The sequence below is a fragment of the Trachypithecus francoisi genome, unplaced genomic scaffold (assembly GCF_009764315.1).
Source record: "Trachypithecus francoisi isolate TF-2019V2 unplaced genomic scaffold, Tfra_2.0 Lachesis_group11, whole genome shotgun sequence".
Classification (NCBI taxonomy): Eukaryota; Metazoa; Chordata; class Mammalia; order Primates; family Cercopithecidae; genus Trachypithecus; species Trachypithecus francoisi.
Window position 1 is genome coordinate 82113021 of NW_022681456.1, and position 15515 is coordinate 82128535.

General features: G+C 54.7%; 1 protein-coding gene across 1 annotated transcript; it reads right to left on the reverse strand.

The window, feature by feature from the left end:
- Positions 1 to 121: 121 nt before the first annotated feature.
- KRT7 (keratin 7) lies at positions 122 to 15455 on the reverse strand. Its single transcript, XM_033222002.1, has 9 exons — positions 14523 to 15455; positions 12797 to 13008; positions 10582 to 10642; positions 9372 to 9467; positions 7358 to 7522; positions 5834 to 5959; positions 3438 to 3658; positions 833 to 867; positions 122 to 452 (listed from the first exon to the last, which is right to left on the reverse strand). The coding sequence occupies exons 1-9, from the start codon at positions 14844 to 14846 to the stop codon at positions 283 to 285; spliced, it is 1410 nt and encodes a 469-aa protein (XP_033077893.1). The 5' UTR covers positions 14847 to 15455; the 3' UTR covers positions 122 to 282.
- Positions 15456 to 15515: the final 60 nt, after the last annotated feature.

Here is a 15515-nt window from a genome sequence, read left to right on the forward strand (position 1 = left end):
TCCCACCATGTGCCTTCTCAGTCTCCTGCACAAAAGGCTTCCTAGTCACCAGGGAAACCCTGCCTTCTCTAGTCCCGTGTTTCCCCCTGCCCAGCCTCATGAAGCCAGGATAACAGGCACGTGGATCACTCAGGCCTCAGAATGAGGGTGCTTTATTGGAAGCTATTCTGACATCACTTTCCAGACTGTCTCATGGTCTTGGGACCGGGCATGGGAGGCAGGAATGGGAATCTTCTTGTGACTGTGGGCGGTAGCTGGAGGAATGGAGTGGTGGGAGGCAGCTCAGCTGCGGGCACTCCTGCGACTGGTGGATGTGGTCCGGATTGAGTAAGCCTTCAGGGGCCCAGGACCCGCACTGCTGGAGAAGCTCAGGGCATTACTGCCCATGGTTCCCCCGAGGGTCAGCCCGATGCCACCACCATTGCTACTGCCACCAGTGGAATTCACCACAGCTGGGAAAGAAAAGAGGAGGGCTCTCTTCAGTGTGAGGCTCCCTACCAGGGACCCCATCCCTTCACTGCACCCCACCCTCCTGTCCCAGCTGCCCCTCTCCCTCACCCCTTCCCCACCCCCATGGGCCAACCCAGAAGGAGCGTCTAACAGGGGTAGGGCTGCTCCCCAAGTGATCCCGGCCCCACCCTGCCCTCTTGTACTGCTTCCCAGGCCATTGAGCCGGGCGGTATGTGCTCCAGGGGACCTGCCAGACCCTGCAGAAAGGAAGGAGGTTCCTGGCCCCTCCAGCAGGGCCCTGGGCCAGTCTGCCATTCTCTAGACCCAGCCTCGTCTGAACAGCACAAAGGATGCTTCCCACGGGCTGCAGTCAAGGACTTACAGATATTCACGGCTCCCACTCCATCTCCGGCCAACCTGGGGGCAGAGGACAGACAGTGAGGACAGCGCTTTCCTAGCGTGGGAGGGAAGCGCTCTCAGCTCCCTATCCTTCCAGGCCCCAAGGAGGATCACTGATTTTTCCTTCTTGCCCCACACTTCCAGCCTGCCTTCAGCCTTGTAAAAGGAGCGAGGAGGCATGCAGGAAGGGAGTGTTCACTTTGGCCCTTCTGTCCACTGGCCACATGATCCCAGGCAATGTCTCGGGGCCTCCATTTCCCACCTATGCCTTGGGCCCAACTACAGGACCAAATTCATGGGCTTGTTTGTGAGGATTAAATGACATAATCTGTCTAAAGCCCTGAGCACCTGGGATTCGGTGAATGGTAGCTGTGTGTATCATTTATGTAGATGGTTACCTTTCCTCACCATATCATAAAATCCTAAAGGTGTCTGTGGCCTATTGATACTTTTATCCCCAGTATGAGGCCTGGAAAAGTCATTGCTTAATATATGTCAAAATAATTAGTGGATCATTGACTGACTAAATGGGGCTCCAGCCAGGACTAAGGAAGGAGCAGGGAGTGGGGGTGGCTTTAAGCAGCCATTGGGGCTGAAACAGGTCTTGCAGTAGAAATTAAAAATCCATTCGAGACAGCTGGCTGTTTGTTTTATGACTCACAGCCCCGTTGTCACCAAATCCTTGGCCTTGGGGATCAGTTTGCTCTGTGGGGGCAGGGAGGACCTCACTTTAGTAGAGGGAATAAAGGGAGCCTCGCTGGCCTCTGTGGCCCCAAGCCCAGGAAGCAGGCAGAGCAAAGCCTGAGGGAAAGAGACAGGTTTGCTGAAAGCTTCCAGGGGGCTTGCTTAAATGGCCCCTGCTTGTGCTGGGAGTTGCTGGCACTTGTGGGTGGGGAGAGGGAGCCAGGTTGCAGTCAGGCAGCAACTCTAAGAATTTCTGGTACAATGCCTAAAGAACTCAGACGGAAGAGGCCTGAATGTCCAAGGCTCTAGTGACCTGTGTGACTTTTCTCATTCTAAATAAGTGGGTGTGTTTTTGGTAGCTTTGTATTCTTAAAGTAGGCCTCCCAGTTTGAATGAGTTTCTGGACCACAACTCTGATAAGTTAAGGGATAAAAGCAAGGTATCTACCTCCATATTCCCCCAGGGCTGGGGGAACCATATCCTCTCAGTGTACCTGAATCTAAGCCTGGTTATAGCAGCTCAGACTGAGATTAAGCTTTCGGAAGAGGATGCCTCTGCATGCTGTGTGACCTGGGGCACACTACTGACCCATTTCTGAGCTTCAGTCCCCTTTTCTTCCCCTAGGAGGAAGCCAGATCAGGTACCACTCTAAGAGTCCCCCACCTCTGACTTCTATGACGACAGAAGGCCCAGGGTATGGGTTCTAAAGAATGTGGGGGCCCTGTGCCCCATGAGAGAGGTGGAAGCAGAGAGAGGCATCTTGGCTGGAGCTCCCTGTGCCCAGATCAGCTTCTGTGTTCCCAGAGGCCTTTGGTGTTCAATTCTTCTTCCCACAAAGAAGACTGGGTGCTAACCCAGGGAGAAGGCGGGTCAGTGGCAGGGGCAAAGCCCCTTCCTCCTCCTCTCCGCCTCCTACTCATACCCTGCAGCCCTGTGTCTCCTCTCCGCCTCCCAGCACCCAGGCCCCCGGCCCTAGCACCCCGGCCCTCGACCCGAGCACCCCTTCACTCCCCAGTCCCTTCCCCGCTGCTCCATTCATCCTCCATCATGTCTCTGTCTGGCCCCTCAGGAATAATACTCAGAAAAGAAAAAGTTCTTGTATACATTCAGCATTTTACAAATGCAAGTTATTTGTCTCTGGGGGTTTCCTTTGTGGATGTTTTCTGTCCTCCACCCTCTGCACCTCCCTGAGGGCAGAAACATGTCCTACATATTCTCTATCGCCATGGTGTCTTATAACAAGCCAAGAATGAAGAGGTTGAGTTCTAACCCAACAATACATACATGAAGGCCCAGCTGCATGGACAGAGGTGTCATGTGGTTCATGAAGAATGTGCTATCAGACTCACCCATTGCAGCCTCCTCTCTGACTACAAGCGAGTCTGCAAATATCTCTGGGGACAAACAAAATTATCCTCCTCCACCACAGTCAGTTAACACCACATGATGTAGCACTTAGTTCTGTAGTGAGAAGCAGCTTGGCATCCTAGAAGATCCTTGGAGCAGGAATCAGCACACCCTGACTGCACACTGGCCCTGTTCCCTCAATTAATGAAACTCAACCACAGCTTTCCCCTCTGGAGACTAAGGAATCAATCATCTCTGACCTGACTACCTGAATGTGTGCTGAGGATCAAATACGATAACCCTAAGAAGCCACACACACAACGGGGCTGTTATCATTTCAATCTGCCTCCTGAGCTTCACACTCCATGGTCTTTCCTTCCGGAAGGTCATCTCATTGAAGGCAAAGAGGCAAGCCTCAGCTCTGTGTTCCCTGCATCCCCACACCCAGTGCCCTGCAGAGGAGGGGCACACAGGAAATGCTTGTAAATGGATGAATGTCAAGCCCCAGACCCCACGGAGCCCTAGAAGGATCCCCTTTCCAGCTTCCTTGTCCTCACCGGCTCTCCTCGCCCTCCAGCAGTTTGCGGTAGGTGGCGATCTCGATGTCCAGGGCCAGCTTCACGCTCATGAGTTCCTGGTACTCACGCAGCTGCCGCACCATATCCTGCTTGGCCCGCTGCAGGGCGGCTTCCAGCTCCTCCTGCTTGGCACGAGCATCCTTGAGTGCCAGCTCCCCACGCTCCTCAGCCTCAGCAATGGCGGCCTCCAACTTGGCACGCTGTGGGCAGCAGTGCAGCTATCAGCTGGGGCTCACCAGTCTGCCTTCCTGCCTACCCATCCTGCAGTGAGCACCCGGGCAACTTGCTTAAGGTGGCTTCATTGGCACCACCTACTCCCCCAAGTACCAGAGAATCCCAAGGGTTGAACACATCGGTTTGGATATCCAATGCCTATGTTCCAGTTCTGGCTCTGCCACTTACTAGCTATGTGACCATGGATGAACCAATCCTGCTAAGCCAAAGTCCCCTCTTTTCTGAAAGTACAATAATCACAGTGTTTGCCTCATCAGGAGATTTTGAGGATGAAATGAGATAGTATACAACATGTCCTTGGCACAATGTCTAGCACACAGCAAGTTCTTAATAAATGCTATTGTGATCATTTTTAATGAATGCTATTATGATTTTCAAACCCCCAGTCCCCCAGCCCCAGCCCCCAGCTGCAGGAGCTCTAAGACCATGGGATCTTAATTGAGTCCCCAGATGTCAGGCAGCTAAGAAAGACCAGAAACCACCTATAAAATAGGAACCAGTTGAAAGCAGGCCCAAAACAGAAGGGCCTGGAGCAGACAGACCCTCCTAGATGCCCCCAGATGCCATGAGATGCATGACTCACAGTCCCTAGGTTTGGTCAGGGATGCTCTGGTTCTAGACCTGTGCCTGCCTGGAGTAGCTGCCACTTCCTCTCTGGCCTTAGAATGCCCTCTGCTTTGGGCTCAGCCCCCATGGCCAGGAGCCTGAATAGTCGCAGGCCTCATTTTGTTTAGCTCAGAGAGCCACCATCCCTGTCCCCTGGGCAAGGACTTCTCTCCCTTCTCACCGGCCATTCTCTGTCCTCAGACCCTCTTCCCTCAGCAGAAGCAGCCTGCCTCTCTGCCAGAGACCACATTCCCCAGGAGGCCCTCTGACGCTCTGCCCCTCAGCTGTGGCTCAGTGCCCTGCCTTGTCACACTGGTGCCCCCAGAGTTAAGGCCATCCCCACTGCCTCCGGAGACCCCTTGTAGCTCCCCCTGATGCCCCTCAGTGGTGGTAGACACCTGGCCCTAGGCCTGGATCTGTCCTGTTGTGTGAGAGGAGAACTGGATGTGGTAGAGGCTGCAGTGTTTGGGAAACCACCATTTGTTATTCTGTGCCTCCCCTCCTGGCCTGGAAGCTGGCCCACTTCATGGGGTGACTAGTGGCCCTGCCTCTGTGCCACAAGGCAGCCTCTGCCCTCCTATAAACAGGCCCACAGGGCTCCAAGGGGAGGACATTTCTGGGTAAATCACCCGCGTATTCCCCGGACCCACAGCTCATCTGGAAATCAGCTTTCCGAAGCTTTCACATGTGTAGCCTTCCCCCTCTCTCCACTGCAGACACCTGCACAGGCTGAGCTGCCCTGGCCACACCCTACTCAGCCAGGGCTGGGGGCCCTTCCCCCATCAACACCTCCAACCCCAGCTTCCAGCAAAGCTCATCCTCCCAGGCAGTCTCTCATCTGAGACCCGTGCCCCTGCCATGTGCCAGGTGCTGGAAGAGAGGAGCAGTGAACCAGACAGACAGGCTGCCGATAGAGGGGCTGGGTGTTTGAGGCTGCTGTCTCTGAAAAGGGGTCTTTTCCTAAACCCCAGGGAGGAGAAAGGAACAACCATGGACAGAGCTGGGAGAACCACCTTCCAGGGGGAGGCAACGCCAAGTGCAAAGGCCCTGAAGCATGACCATGCTTGGCAAATGCAAGACACAGGAAGTAGGTTACATGGCCAGAGCAGAGTGAGGGGAGTCATGGAAAGTGAGGTTGGGGTGGGAAAGGGCCATGTGAGCCATTATAACGTCTTCTGCTGGCCTCTGTCCCTGCAATGAACGATGAGCTCCCAGGGACAGCACCCTGCACCCAGAACCAGGTGCAATCAGAGTGCTCAGTATCAATGCGGAACCAGTGGTGGCTTTCCTCTGGCCAGTCAGCCTGAGTCTCCCTCCACATGCTCTGTGCACATCCAGGACCCTTCTCCCATCAGCCCATGCCAGGACCTGGGGAAGAACATTCTGTCCTAGAGATCTCACAAGGGGGTCTGAAACAGTGGCACCAACTTTGGCCGGGAGAGGGGAAACCTCCTGCTCCGCATCCTGAGTTTGGCCTCAGCTGGCCACCCCTGCATGCCCCAAGCAGCAGGGGGAGCCAGGAGGGCTTGTCCCACCTGGTTCTTAATGTTGTCGATCTCAGCCTGCAGCCTCTGGATGGCCCGGTTCATCTCTGAAATCTCGTTCCGGGTATTCCGGAGGTCGTCCCCATGCTTCCCAGCTTGGGCCTGGAGGGTCTCAAACTGGAAGGGCCATACAAAAAGTTATGGTAGGAAGTGGGCAGAGAGTACAGGTAACTAACTCATCCCTCTCCCCACCCAAGGAAGGCCCCTGCCAACTTATATTTTCAGGGAAGGACCATCTGACTCCCATCAACCTTTGCCTGATGCCAGGAGACCAGACAGCAGTGTGAGGAAGGGATTCATTCTCCTCCCAGCCAGCCAGGGAGGATAGACAAGGCTCCGCAGGCCCATCCCCATGGACCCCGGGGCTCCTCCACTCCCATCATGTCCTTCTGCTGGAGAATCACTGAGAGTTTGAGAGTCTCACCTGTTCAACACCCAGAACACCCATTTCATAGGTGAGAAGAGTGAGTCTCGGAGAAGAGAAAGCACCACCCAGGGATCACACAGCCTATCAGTGGTGGAATGAGGGCCTGAACCCAGGTCTCCTTGTTGGCATACATGTGTTCTCGCCCATGCACCATGAATGACTCCCTATCTCTGCAGGGGCAGACCTCTCAATCCTTGCCTCGGGATCCCTTCTTCAGGAACACTGGTTAACCCCAGCACCCACTCCTGCTACCTCAGCCCCTGCACCATCAACTGTCCTGCCACCATGGAGTAGATGTGATGATTAAGCTTCCCAGGTCTAGAGCCCTCGCATTCAGGATCTAGTCCCTGCTCTTCCATCTACTAGCTGCATGCAGTTGCAAATTACTAAACTTCTCTGTGCCTCAATTTCCTCATCTTTAAATGGGGTTAATAGGCCGGGTTCGGTGGCTCACGCCTGTAATCCCAGCACTTTGGGAGGCCGAGACAGGTGGATCACCTGAGGTCAGGAGTTTGAAACCAGCCTGTCCAATATGGTGAAACCTCGTCTCTACTAAAAATACAAAAAAAAATTACCCAGGCATGATGGCGCACACCTGTAATCCCAGCTACTCAGGAGGCTGAGGCACGAGGATCACTTGAACCAGGGAGGCAGAGGCTGCAGTGAGCCAAGATCACACCACTGCACTCCAGCCTGGATGACAGAGCAAGACTCCATCTCAAAAAATAAAAATAAAATAAATAAATTAAAACAAAATAAAACAAAATGGGGGTAATATTGATGCCTATCTAATAGGGCTGTTCTGTGGATTACATGAGTCAATAGTGGCAAAACATTTGAAAATTGCCTAGTACTGTGTAAGTACTTGCCATATTTTAGCTATTATAATGATTAATCCATATCTGTTTCCTCTGCCCTGTCCTCCCATCTTGGGATTTCCTCCAGGGCAAAGCACCACAGATTTAAACCACTGGTGCCTGCCAAAACAGTGGGACCCAGGCCCTGAAGACTTGAGACAAGTTGAGGAGTAAGGGAAGCTGCCACCAAGGACCCTGGCAGGAGGAAGTATGCCCCCGGTGGCCTCACACCTTGGTCTGGTACCAGGCCTCAGCCTCAGCCCGGCTGCATTTGGCCATCTCCTCATACTGCGCCTTGACCTCAGCAATGATGTTGTCCAGGTCCAGAGAGCGACTGTTGTCCATGGACAGCACCACAGATGTGTCGGAGATCTGGGACTGCAGCTCCGTCAACTCCTGTAGGGACCAGACAGGACATCAGGACTTAGGGCAGGATCCTATGCCCACGCCCACCCTGGGATTCCCCACTCACAAATGAAAGAAAAGAGAGAACAGCCTGGAGTGGGCTGAGTCACCAGGCAGCAAGGGGGCCCAGACCCAGCACACATTAAGTTATTTCATTCTGTCCACCCTTGGCTCCCTGAGAGCCCATTAGCAGTGTCTCAAACGAGAATCAGGCAGGGTTAAAGGGGATAAGGAAAGGGACAGTGTCGTGCGCTGTGCCGACTTCTTACTGTGAGGTTCTATAGGCACATGAGCTCTATTGTGAGGGAGGCCATGGGGAATGGATGAAATTATCATATTCCACCCTGCTACAGGATACTCTGCAGTCTGTACACTGATATACACACACACACACACACACACACCACACACACACAGAGGTGTATTTACACATAAATAAACTAAACTTTCACCATGGTACATGTGTGTTTACATATAAATAAATCATGTGATAGACACAAGAAGACCTGAGATTAGAAGTGCCTGAAGCAAGCCTCAAAGAAACATCCCCTGAAATTAACAAATGTATGGACATTTGCTCTGAGGGGCTGATAAAGACTGGACGCTCTGGCAAAGACTAAACTGAAGAACTGGTCTGTAATTAACCTCACAAGCTAATTATGCCCAGACTAGCCTCTGCCAGGTGACTGGCCGCCCTACCTTCTGCCTAAAGCCAGAGACTCACACTGATGAGAGTGGAGAGGTTTTTAAATCCCCTTGAAAAAAAACAGCTGGAAACCTCGGAGGACAAGGGTGAGAGGGAGAGAATGAGAAGGGAAGGCAGGACATTAGAGTGGTGAGTTGGCAGGCAGCTACCACCCAGCCCCTCTGGGAGTAAATGCTCAGGCACTCCAGTCTCTCTTGACTTGGGCTCCCCTGCTGGCCCCACCTAGCCCACCTTTGAACCCTGTCCCTGGAGTCCCCTGACCTCCTCCCGGTTCCTTTCAGTCCCACCCAATCCCCCTACCTTGGAAATGCTGCAATCATCCCATGTCTCTCCAAGGTCAATCCTGATTGACTCACCCCCACCTCCTCCCGAACCCTTAGCCCATCCTGAATTCCTGAGTCCAGAAAGGATAAAGGGCAGGATAAATCCTCCCAGTCCCTGATGAAGGAAATAATACATATAATGGTCCATTTCCAAGACAAAGTGCCTTAAATTGGCTTAGGTCAGCAAACTACAGAAGAAATAGGATATACTAGCCCTCTGCTTGAATAGCCAATGCCTGCTTGTCGGCCCCTCAGCTTCTCTTGCCCTCACCTGAACCAAAGAAGTTTAGTCTAAGATGAAGGTTTACTAGCCTGCAAAATGACTCACTTTGTCTGTTCTTATCAGCCTGCCCAGCTACTTAGGTCATAAGTCAAATACTTAAAGAGCCCTTGAGCTGACTAGGATTGCAATGCATTGTGGGCTGCAACAAAACGCAGCAAGCCAACCCTAAAAAAAACACCTAAAGCCCCAACCCAACAACCAATAGGTGATGTCCAGGAAGATTCTAACCCCATAGCATTCAGCCTGTGAGGAACTGAGGGAGGGACCTGTGCACTAGGGGATAAATTGCTTGTTGTGGCTGTGCTGGGCGTACCTGCCCATCAGACACCCATCTTGCAAGACTGTCATTAAAAGTGTCACTTTCGCTGTTCTCCAGGTCTCTGAGTCCATTCTTTGGGTTTGGACGGTTGAGTTTGTTTCTCACACTGACACATACCTGGACTGGCCCAGAGGCAGGGGGTTGGACCAAATGTCTTCCTGGTTAGAATGGGTAGGATAAGACATGTCACCCAGCCCCGTGGTCCTCACCATCTCATTGAGGGTCCTGAGGAAGTTGATCTCATCATTCAGGGCATCCACCTTGGCCTCCAGCTCCACCTTGCTCATGTAGGCAGCATCCACATCCTGGGGGTTGGGGCAAGATGGGGCAGAGGGAGACCACGTCCTCAGTACAGGGAACATTTAGCAGGGGTGGGAGTAGTCCTGCCCTACCCAACCCACAGGCCAAACACTACCTCCCTACCCAGAAACAGAGTTTCTCCAGCTGCCTGACATGGTCACAGCAGGAAGCTTGCCCTGCTGCCCCTCCAGACTGCATGGCGGGCATCAGCACGGGTATCCCAGAGCAGCTGAAGCCCCAAGCTAGCACTTGACGAGTTCCTAAAGACCTAGATGGTTTCAACACCCCCCTAGCTCCACCTACTAACCGTGTAACCTGGAAAAAATCACTTCAACTCTGGGAATTCAACTTTTCATCAGTCAGTAGCAGAACACAAAGTCATTCAGATTCCCAGCCCCTCTCCCAGAGATGGAAAATCTCCAGGCTATGTGTTTAATTTGCAGCATGGTAACTATGATGCAGTTGGGCCTCAAATAACACCCCAGGTGAAGATGGTGTCTGGGCCTCTTCCAGCTGCACTTTCCCGAGGTTAAACTCCTATGGACAGGCCTCACTTTTACTCATCCCTGAATCTCCAAGGGCCCAGCTCCCAGGGGCAAGTTGCACTTCTGTGGTTTGGCCTGGAACACCAACTGCTCAGTGTTTTGAAGAGAATCTTAAAGAGCATATAGACAAGACCCCTAAGATACTTCTAAGGCCTTCCAACATTGCACATCTTCAGGAACAGAGAGCTCATGCTGGCTGGAGGCAGCTCATTGCATTCATTCAGCAAACATTTCAGGCCAGCCAAGCACCACCTTTGTGATGAAAATGTTCTGTCTTGAATAGAGTACTTCCTTATTCAGCATCAAAATCTCCCTCTATAACCTCCATCCTTTGCTCTTAGTTCTAACCCCTAGAGGCCTAGAAATGAGTCACCCCCCCGCCCCCCACACACACACGCACACACACGCACACACGCACATGCACCCACAGGACAGGCTGTGCAGACTTCCTCTTGGACAGCTCAGGCAGGTCTTGGCCAGAGGTCCCCATGGGCTGCTCAGGTGAGAGGACCCTGTGGTCCTTTGTCCCACATGTTTTCAGACAACCCGCCTCCAGCCTGTCTTCTCCACTCACCTTCTTCAGCACCACAAACTCATTCTCAGCAGCTGCGCGGCGGTTAATTTCATCTTCATACCTGCAGTAGAGGAGGGCCTGGTGTTGGTACAGCTTTGCCTCCACGCTCCCCCAGCCATATCCAGCTGTGAAATCTGCCCTGCCTCCCTTCCCCTACTCTTTAAAGACACACCTGAAAAAACAGGTGTCAGCTACAAAATCAAATTTCCCTGACTTCCACGTGGCCAGTCCCAGGGCTTTGAGTCTTGGCATTGGGGATTGTTGGTGGGGCACATAGGAAACATGTGAGTGACAGCACAGAAGCTGCATGTCCTGGGAGAAAGAAAGCGAATAATAATAGTCATATGCATGGACTGTGTTCTATGGGTTGTGCACATATTATGTGCTTTCTGTGCACGAGCTCATTTCATCCTCACAGCAAACCTGTAATGATGGTACTCTGGTTATCAGAGAAGGGAACAGAGAGGCACGAACAGAGAGAAGGGAACACGGAGAGGCAGCATAATCTGCCCAGGTCACTAAGCTGCTAAGTGGCACAGCCCAGACTTGAACCCTGGCAGCTCATTCCATGCATGCCCTAATCACTACCTAATCCCACCCTCAGGGGCAAAGAAGGAGTCTGAAGGGGAGGAACCTTGTAGAATCAGGATGAGGGATACACAAAGTCGTGAAAGAACCAGGTCCCACCTAGATGATCCAGTCCCCATCCTTCCTCCCACAGCTCCTGTCACTCTTCCTCCCAAGGAGCCACTCCTGGCCCTTAGGAGGACCTGAGCAAACAAGGCACAGAGGAAGAGACCACACTGGCCTAATCTAATGCTTATGTTGAGACTCAAAAAAGGATGTTGGAAACAAGAGTTCCAAGAGCTGCTGGGAGCAGTAGGGGCAACCTGGGGTGGAGAGCAGGACATCCAGGTAGGCCAAGCCCCTTCAGGAGCCCAGACTCAGGGTGGGAGGTGCCCATACTCTCAAAGTTACACTTCCTCAAGCCCTATAGAAGCTGTAGAAATATCTGCAAGGATTCCTGTCCATCCCTGCCTCGGCGGTGCACAGCCAGGTCCAAAGGGTGCACAGATCAGAACTCCCTGAGTGGCTGCACACAGGGACCCTCCCTGTACCCCTTCCCCAGACCCCCTTCCAGTTCCTGTTTCAGTCCCAGCCTGGATCTCAGGCTGGCTCCACAGGAAGGTGCTCTGAGGGTTTGGGGTGGGGGGAGTTTTGGGGGGGCAGCAGGTGTGCACACATGCATACACACACGTGTTAGTCCTAACAAGAGGGGCTGAATGGTAGCCCCAGGCCTTCCCTACTCTGCACCTGTCTGGTTCCACCTGCTATGGGACTAATCCTGTTGACTTTTGCCCTAGGGAAGTGGGGATGTGGGGGGGCACTCAACAAAGACCTTGTTTGCTCTCCTCCAGTCACAGCCAATGTACCTGCTCCTGCTTAGTCACATAGCCACAGGCGGGGACAGAACTCACTCACTGCCCCACTGCCCCTCAGGTGTGCCAGGGTGGGGCTGGCCTGAGCTTCAGGCTTTTGTTTCTATTCAATGAGAAAAGAGCACAGCGAGCACCTCAAAGGCCTGTCCTCAAAAGCCCCAGTCCCAGCCTTCCTGGGCCTCCTTCTGGCTCCTACCATGACCAGATCCACCCTCAGCCTCTGCAGCCCTCCCATGGCTCACGATAACCATTTTCCCTCCCTGCTTCTTTCCTTCCCAAGTTGGCTCCGTGTCCCCTCCTAGGAGTCAGGGACCTAAAATTCAAGTCCCAGCTCTCCCAGTGACCTTTGCTGTGTGAGTTCAACCAAGTTCCAAAATTTCTCTGGTCTCTAATTCCTCACCTGAACAAAAGAGAGTTGTTCTAGAATAATCTGTGAAGGTCATGCCAGTTCTGAAGCACCCCTGTCAGAAGACACTTTCTGCCCTACTCTCTCTCGGGGCCTTGGTCAGGCACCCACAGGAGACAGTGCAGGTCAGGGCTGGGCTGAGACATTTCACTGGGACTGAGTCAGAGGAAAAGACCAGAATGATTTGGAAACAGCCCCCAGGGACAAAGAGGAGTGAGGAAAAGTAGGAAATGCATTGGTCAAGACTGGCCCCTCAGGGAGTTATTGGACTGAGCAGTTGCATGCTGACTCCTGAAGCAGGGGGACTTGCACAGGGTCAGCTGATGAGGTCCAGGGCAGGGGTTTTCACACGCAGCACTGGGGGCATTACTTATTCTTGAAGTCCTCCACCACATCCTGCATGCTCCGCAGCTCCGCCTCCAGGCGGCCCCCATCCACCTGCAGCGCCTCGAGCTGCCCCCGAAGGCCAGCGATCTGGGCCTCAAAGACGTCTGGGAGGCGGCTGCTCTTGGCCGACTTCTGCTCCTGCAGCAGCGTCCACTTGGTCTCCAGCAGCTTGTTCTGCTGCTCCAGAAACCGCACCTAGCAAGGGCGAGAAGGAGGAAACTCAAGAGGAGCCGGAGTGTGCCACCCACAGCGGGACTGAGGAGCATTGTCTCTAGCCACTTAGCAGAGCCTTGCTCTCCCTGGCTGTTTCCCTGCCTGGGGCCACCAGCCCTCTCCCTTTGGACTCCAAATCAAGTGTCCTACAGAGTGATCCAGGAAGCAGGTCTGCCTGGTGCACGGATGTGCCCCGTGGTTGACTCTCGACGAATGTGCTCTAGGGCCTCGCCTCCACTTCACTCCCCATCGCATTACAGGTGGTGTTCTCAACCTCCCTCTCTGAAGGGCCACCTCTTCCTGTCAATGGATCATGAAGATGACCAGGCCCAGCCCTCCCTTTGGTCTGGGACCTCTTCTCTTCCTTCCTCAGTATCCTTTCTCTCCTTCCCCTTTCTCCAGCAAGGCCTCAGGACAGTCAATCCATTGGTAAAATGACCCCAGCCTGGAGTCCACAAAGGCTCTTAAGGAGTAGCTGGTATGATTAGGGGTGGGAGGCAATAGAGGCCTCTGCAAAACCAGCAGCTCAGGGCTCCAGGCCCTGTGGACCACAGAGAGTAAGACGTGCGGCTCAACACGTGGGGGAAACTGGGCCTGAAGCAGCTTGGGGAGGCCCCTACAAAATCTAAAAAACAGGTCTGGGTGAATGGTGAAGGAAAGGAGGACATGAGGGATGGGGGTGGTGTGGGAGTAAACTTGGTCGAAGCCTGAGGAAGCCAGAACAGCCCAGCAGGGCCAGCCCTGAGTTCCTGGCTTTGGCCGCACTCCTCCCAAACCCACCAGTCAAGTCTGTCCCTTGACCCCTCCAGAGGCCCTTGTGTGACGGAGTCCAACAGCCAGGAAAAATATCTCCAAAATGGCCCCTTTTCGAGGCCCCTCTCTGCCACTCCCTGCCCCCAACTGGGCCATCTTCAAGGGCAGGTGTAACCTCTCCTCCTGCCACCTAAGGGAGGCTGGAGGACCAGGCAGGTGGGGGCGGGGCGAGGCGGGAGCCTCCCTCACTGTAGCCCTAATCTCCAGCATCCGCATCCGCATCAGCATCTGAACAAGACTGGGTCTTCCCCGCTGGGAAGGGCGTGCCACCCAACTCCATTCCTGACTCCACACGGTCCCCTCTCAGGGAAAGGGTCCCAGAGAGAGAACTCCTGGCCTAGGCCTCTGGAACTCCTAGCCAGAGGCAAAACTTGTCCAGGGGACCCGCAGGCAGCCAGCGAGGGCAGCCCTGCGGCACTCAGGCCCGCACTCCCGGAGGAAAGGGAGGGGCAGCTGGGCAGCTTGCTGGAAGGGAGGGCTTGGAAACCGAGGGGATAAAATAGCCACGGGGTTCATGCGGAGAAGGAAGGACCCCCAGATCGTGCCCCCAACACTAGCTGAAAGACAGAAGGGCGGCAGTGCTCCCAGCGCCTCGCCCGCGCGCAGGCAGGGCTAGTTAGGGCGGCTGGTGTGGTCTGGAGCGCGGCTCGAGGCGAGGCGAGGCGAGGTCCAGTCCCGCTCACCTTGTCGATGAAGGAGGCAAACTTGTTGTTGAGGGTCTTGATCTGCTCGCGCTCCTCCTGGCGCACCCGCTGGAGGGAGGGGTCGGCGTCCAGCCGCAGCGGGGCCAGCAGGCTCTGGTTGATGGTGACCTCGCGGATGCCGGCGCCCACCGGGCCCCCATAGGCGGAGCGCACGGCCACGCGCGGCCGCGAGGCGCCCAAGCCGTAGAGGCTGCTGCTGCCAAGGCCGCCGGGGCGCGCGGAGCTCAGGCGCACCTGGGCGCCGCGGCCCGTAAAGGCGGCTGAGCGGGAGGTGAATACCGGGGAGCTGAAGTGAATGGACATGGTGGCTGGGCCGGGATGGACCTAGCGGCGGGCTAGGAGGAGCGCGCACTCGCTGACCTCAGGGACTCTCTGCGCCTTTTATCCGCCGGCGCAGGCGGCGGGGCTTCCACAGGTAGGGGCGGGGCTAGCCGCGGGCCACCCTTCTCTGCTGCCAGGCCCCTCCTGGAGCCGCCCTCCGCCATCTGCCCGCCCGCTCCGCCAAAGCCCAGACTTTCAATCCAAGCAGGAATGGTCCGGAGTGGGCAGGAGCGCCATCCCTAGACGGCCGCAGAGAACAGCGGGGGACCACAGTTCCAGCCCATCAGAAAAGGGTTCAGTGAGGGAAGGCTTCCCGGAGGAGGATGCTTGGAGACGGGGTGAAGAACAGAGATCCCTGATGCCGGAGCAGTGGCAAGAGACTGGGGGAAGAGGTGGGCAGAAAAGTTCCAACCCTGGAGTCAACGCCCAGACGCCCGTCCAGGCTGCTGAAGCCAGAAAGGCATTCCTTACCGCTCTCCCTAAAACCGATCCAGCTCCTCCTTGAGAGATCAGCTCACTTGTTCGGGAGTCTGACCCCTCCTGGCCCAGCTAGTTTCCCTGGCTGCGTTCCCTCCTACTTCATTTCCCAAAGAAACTAAGCTGAGAGGGCCACGACCGCACTTCTGGCTCCTCCCCTCCCCACTCCAGTAG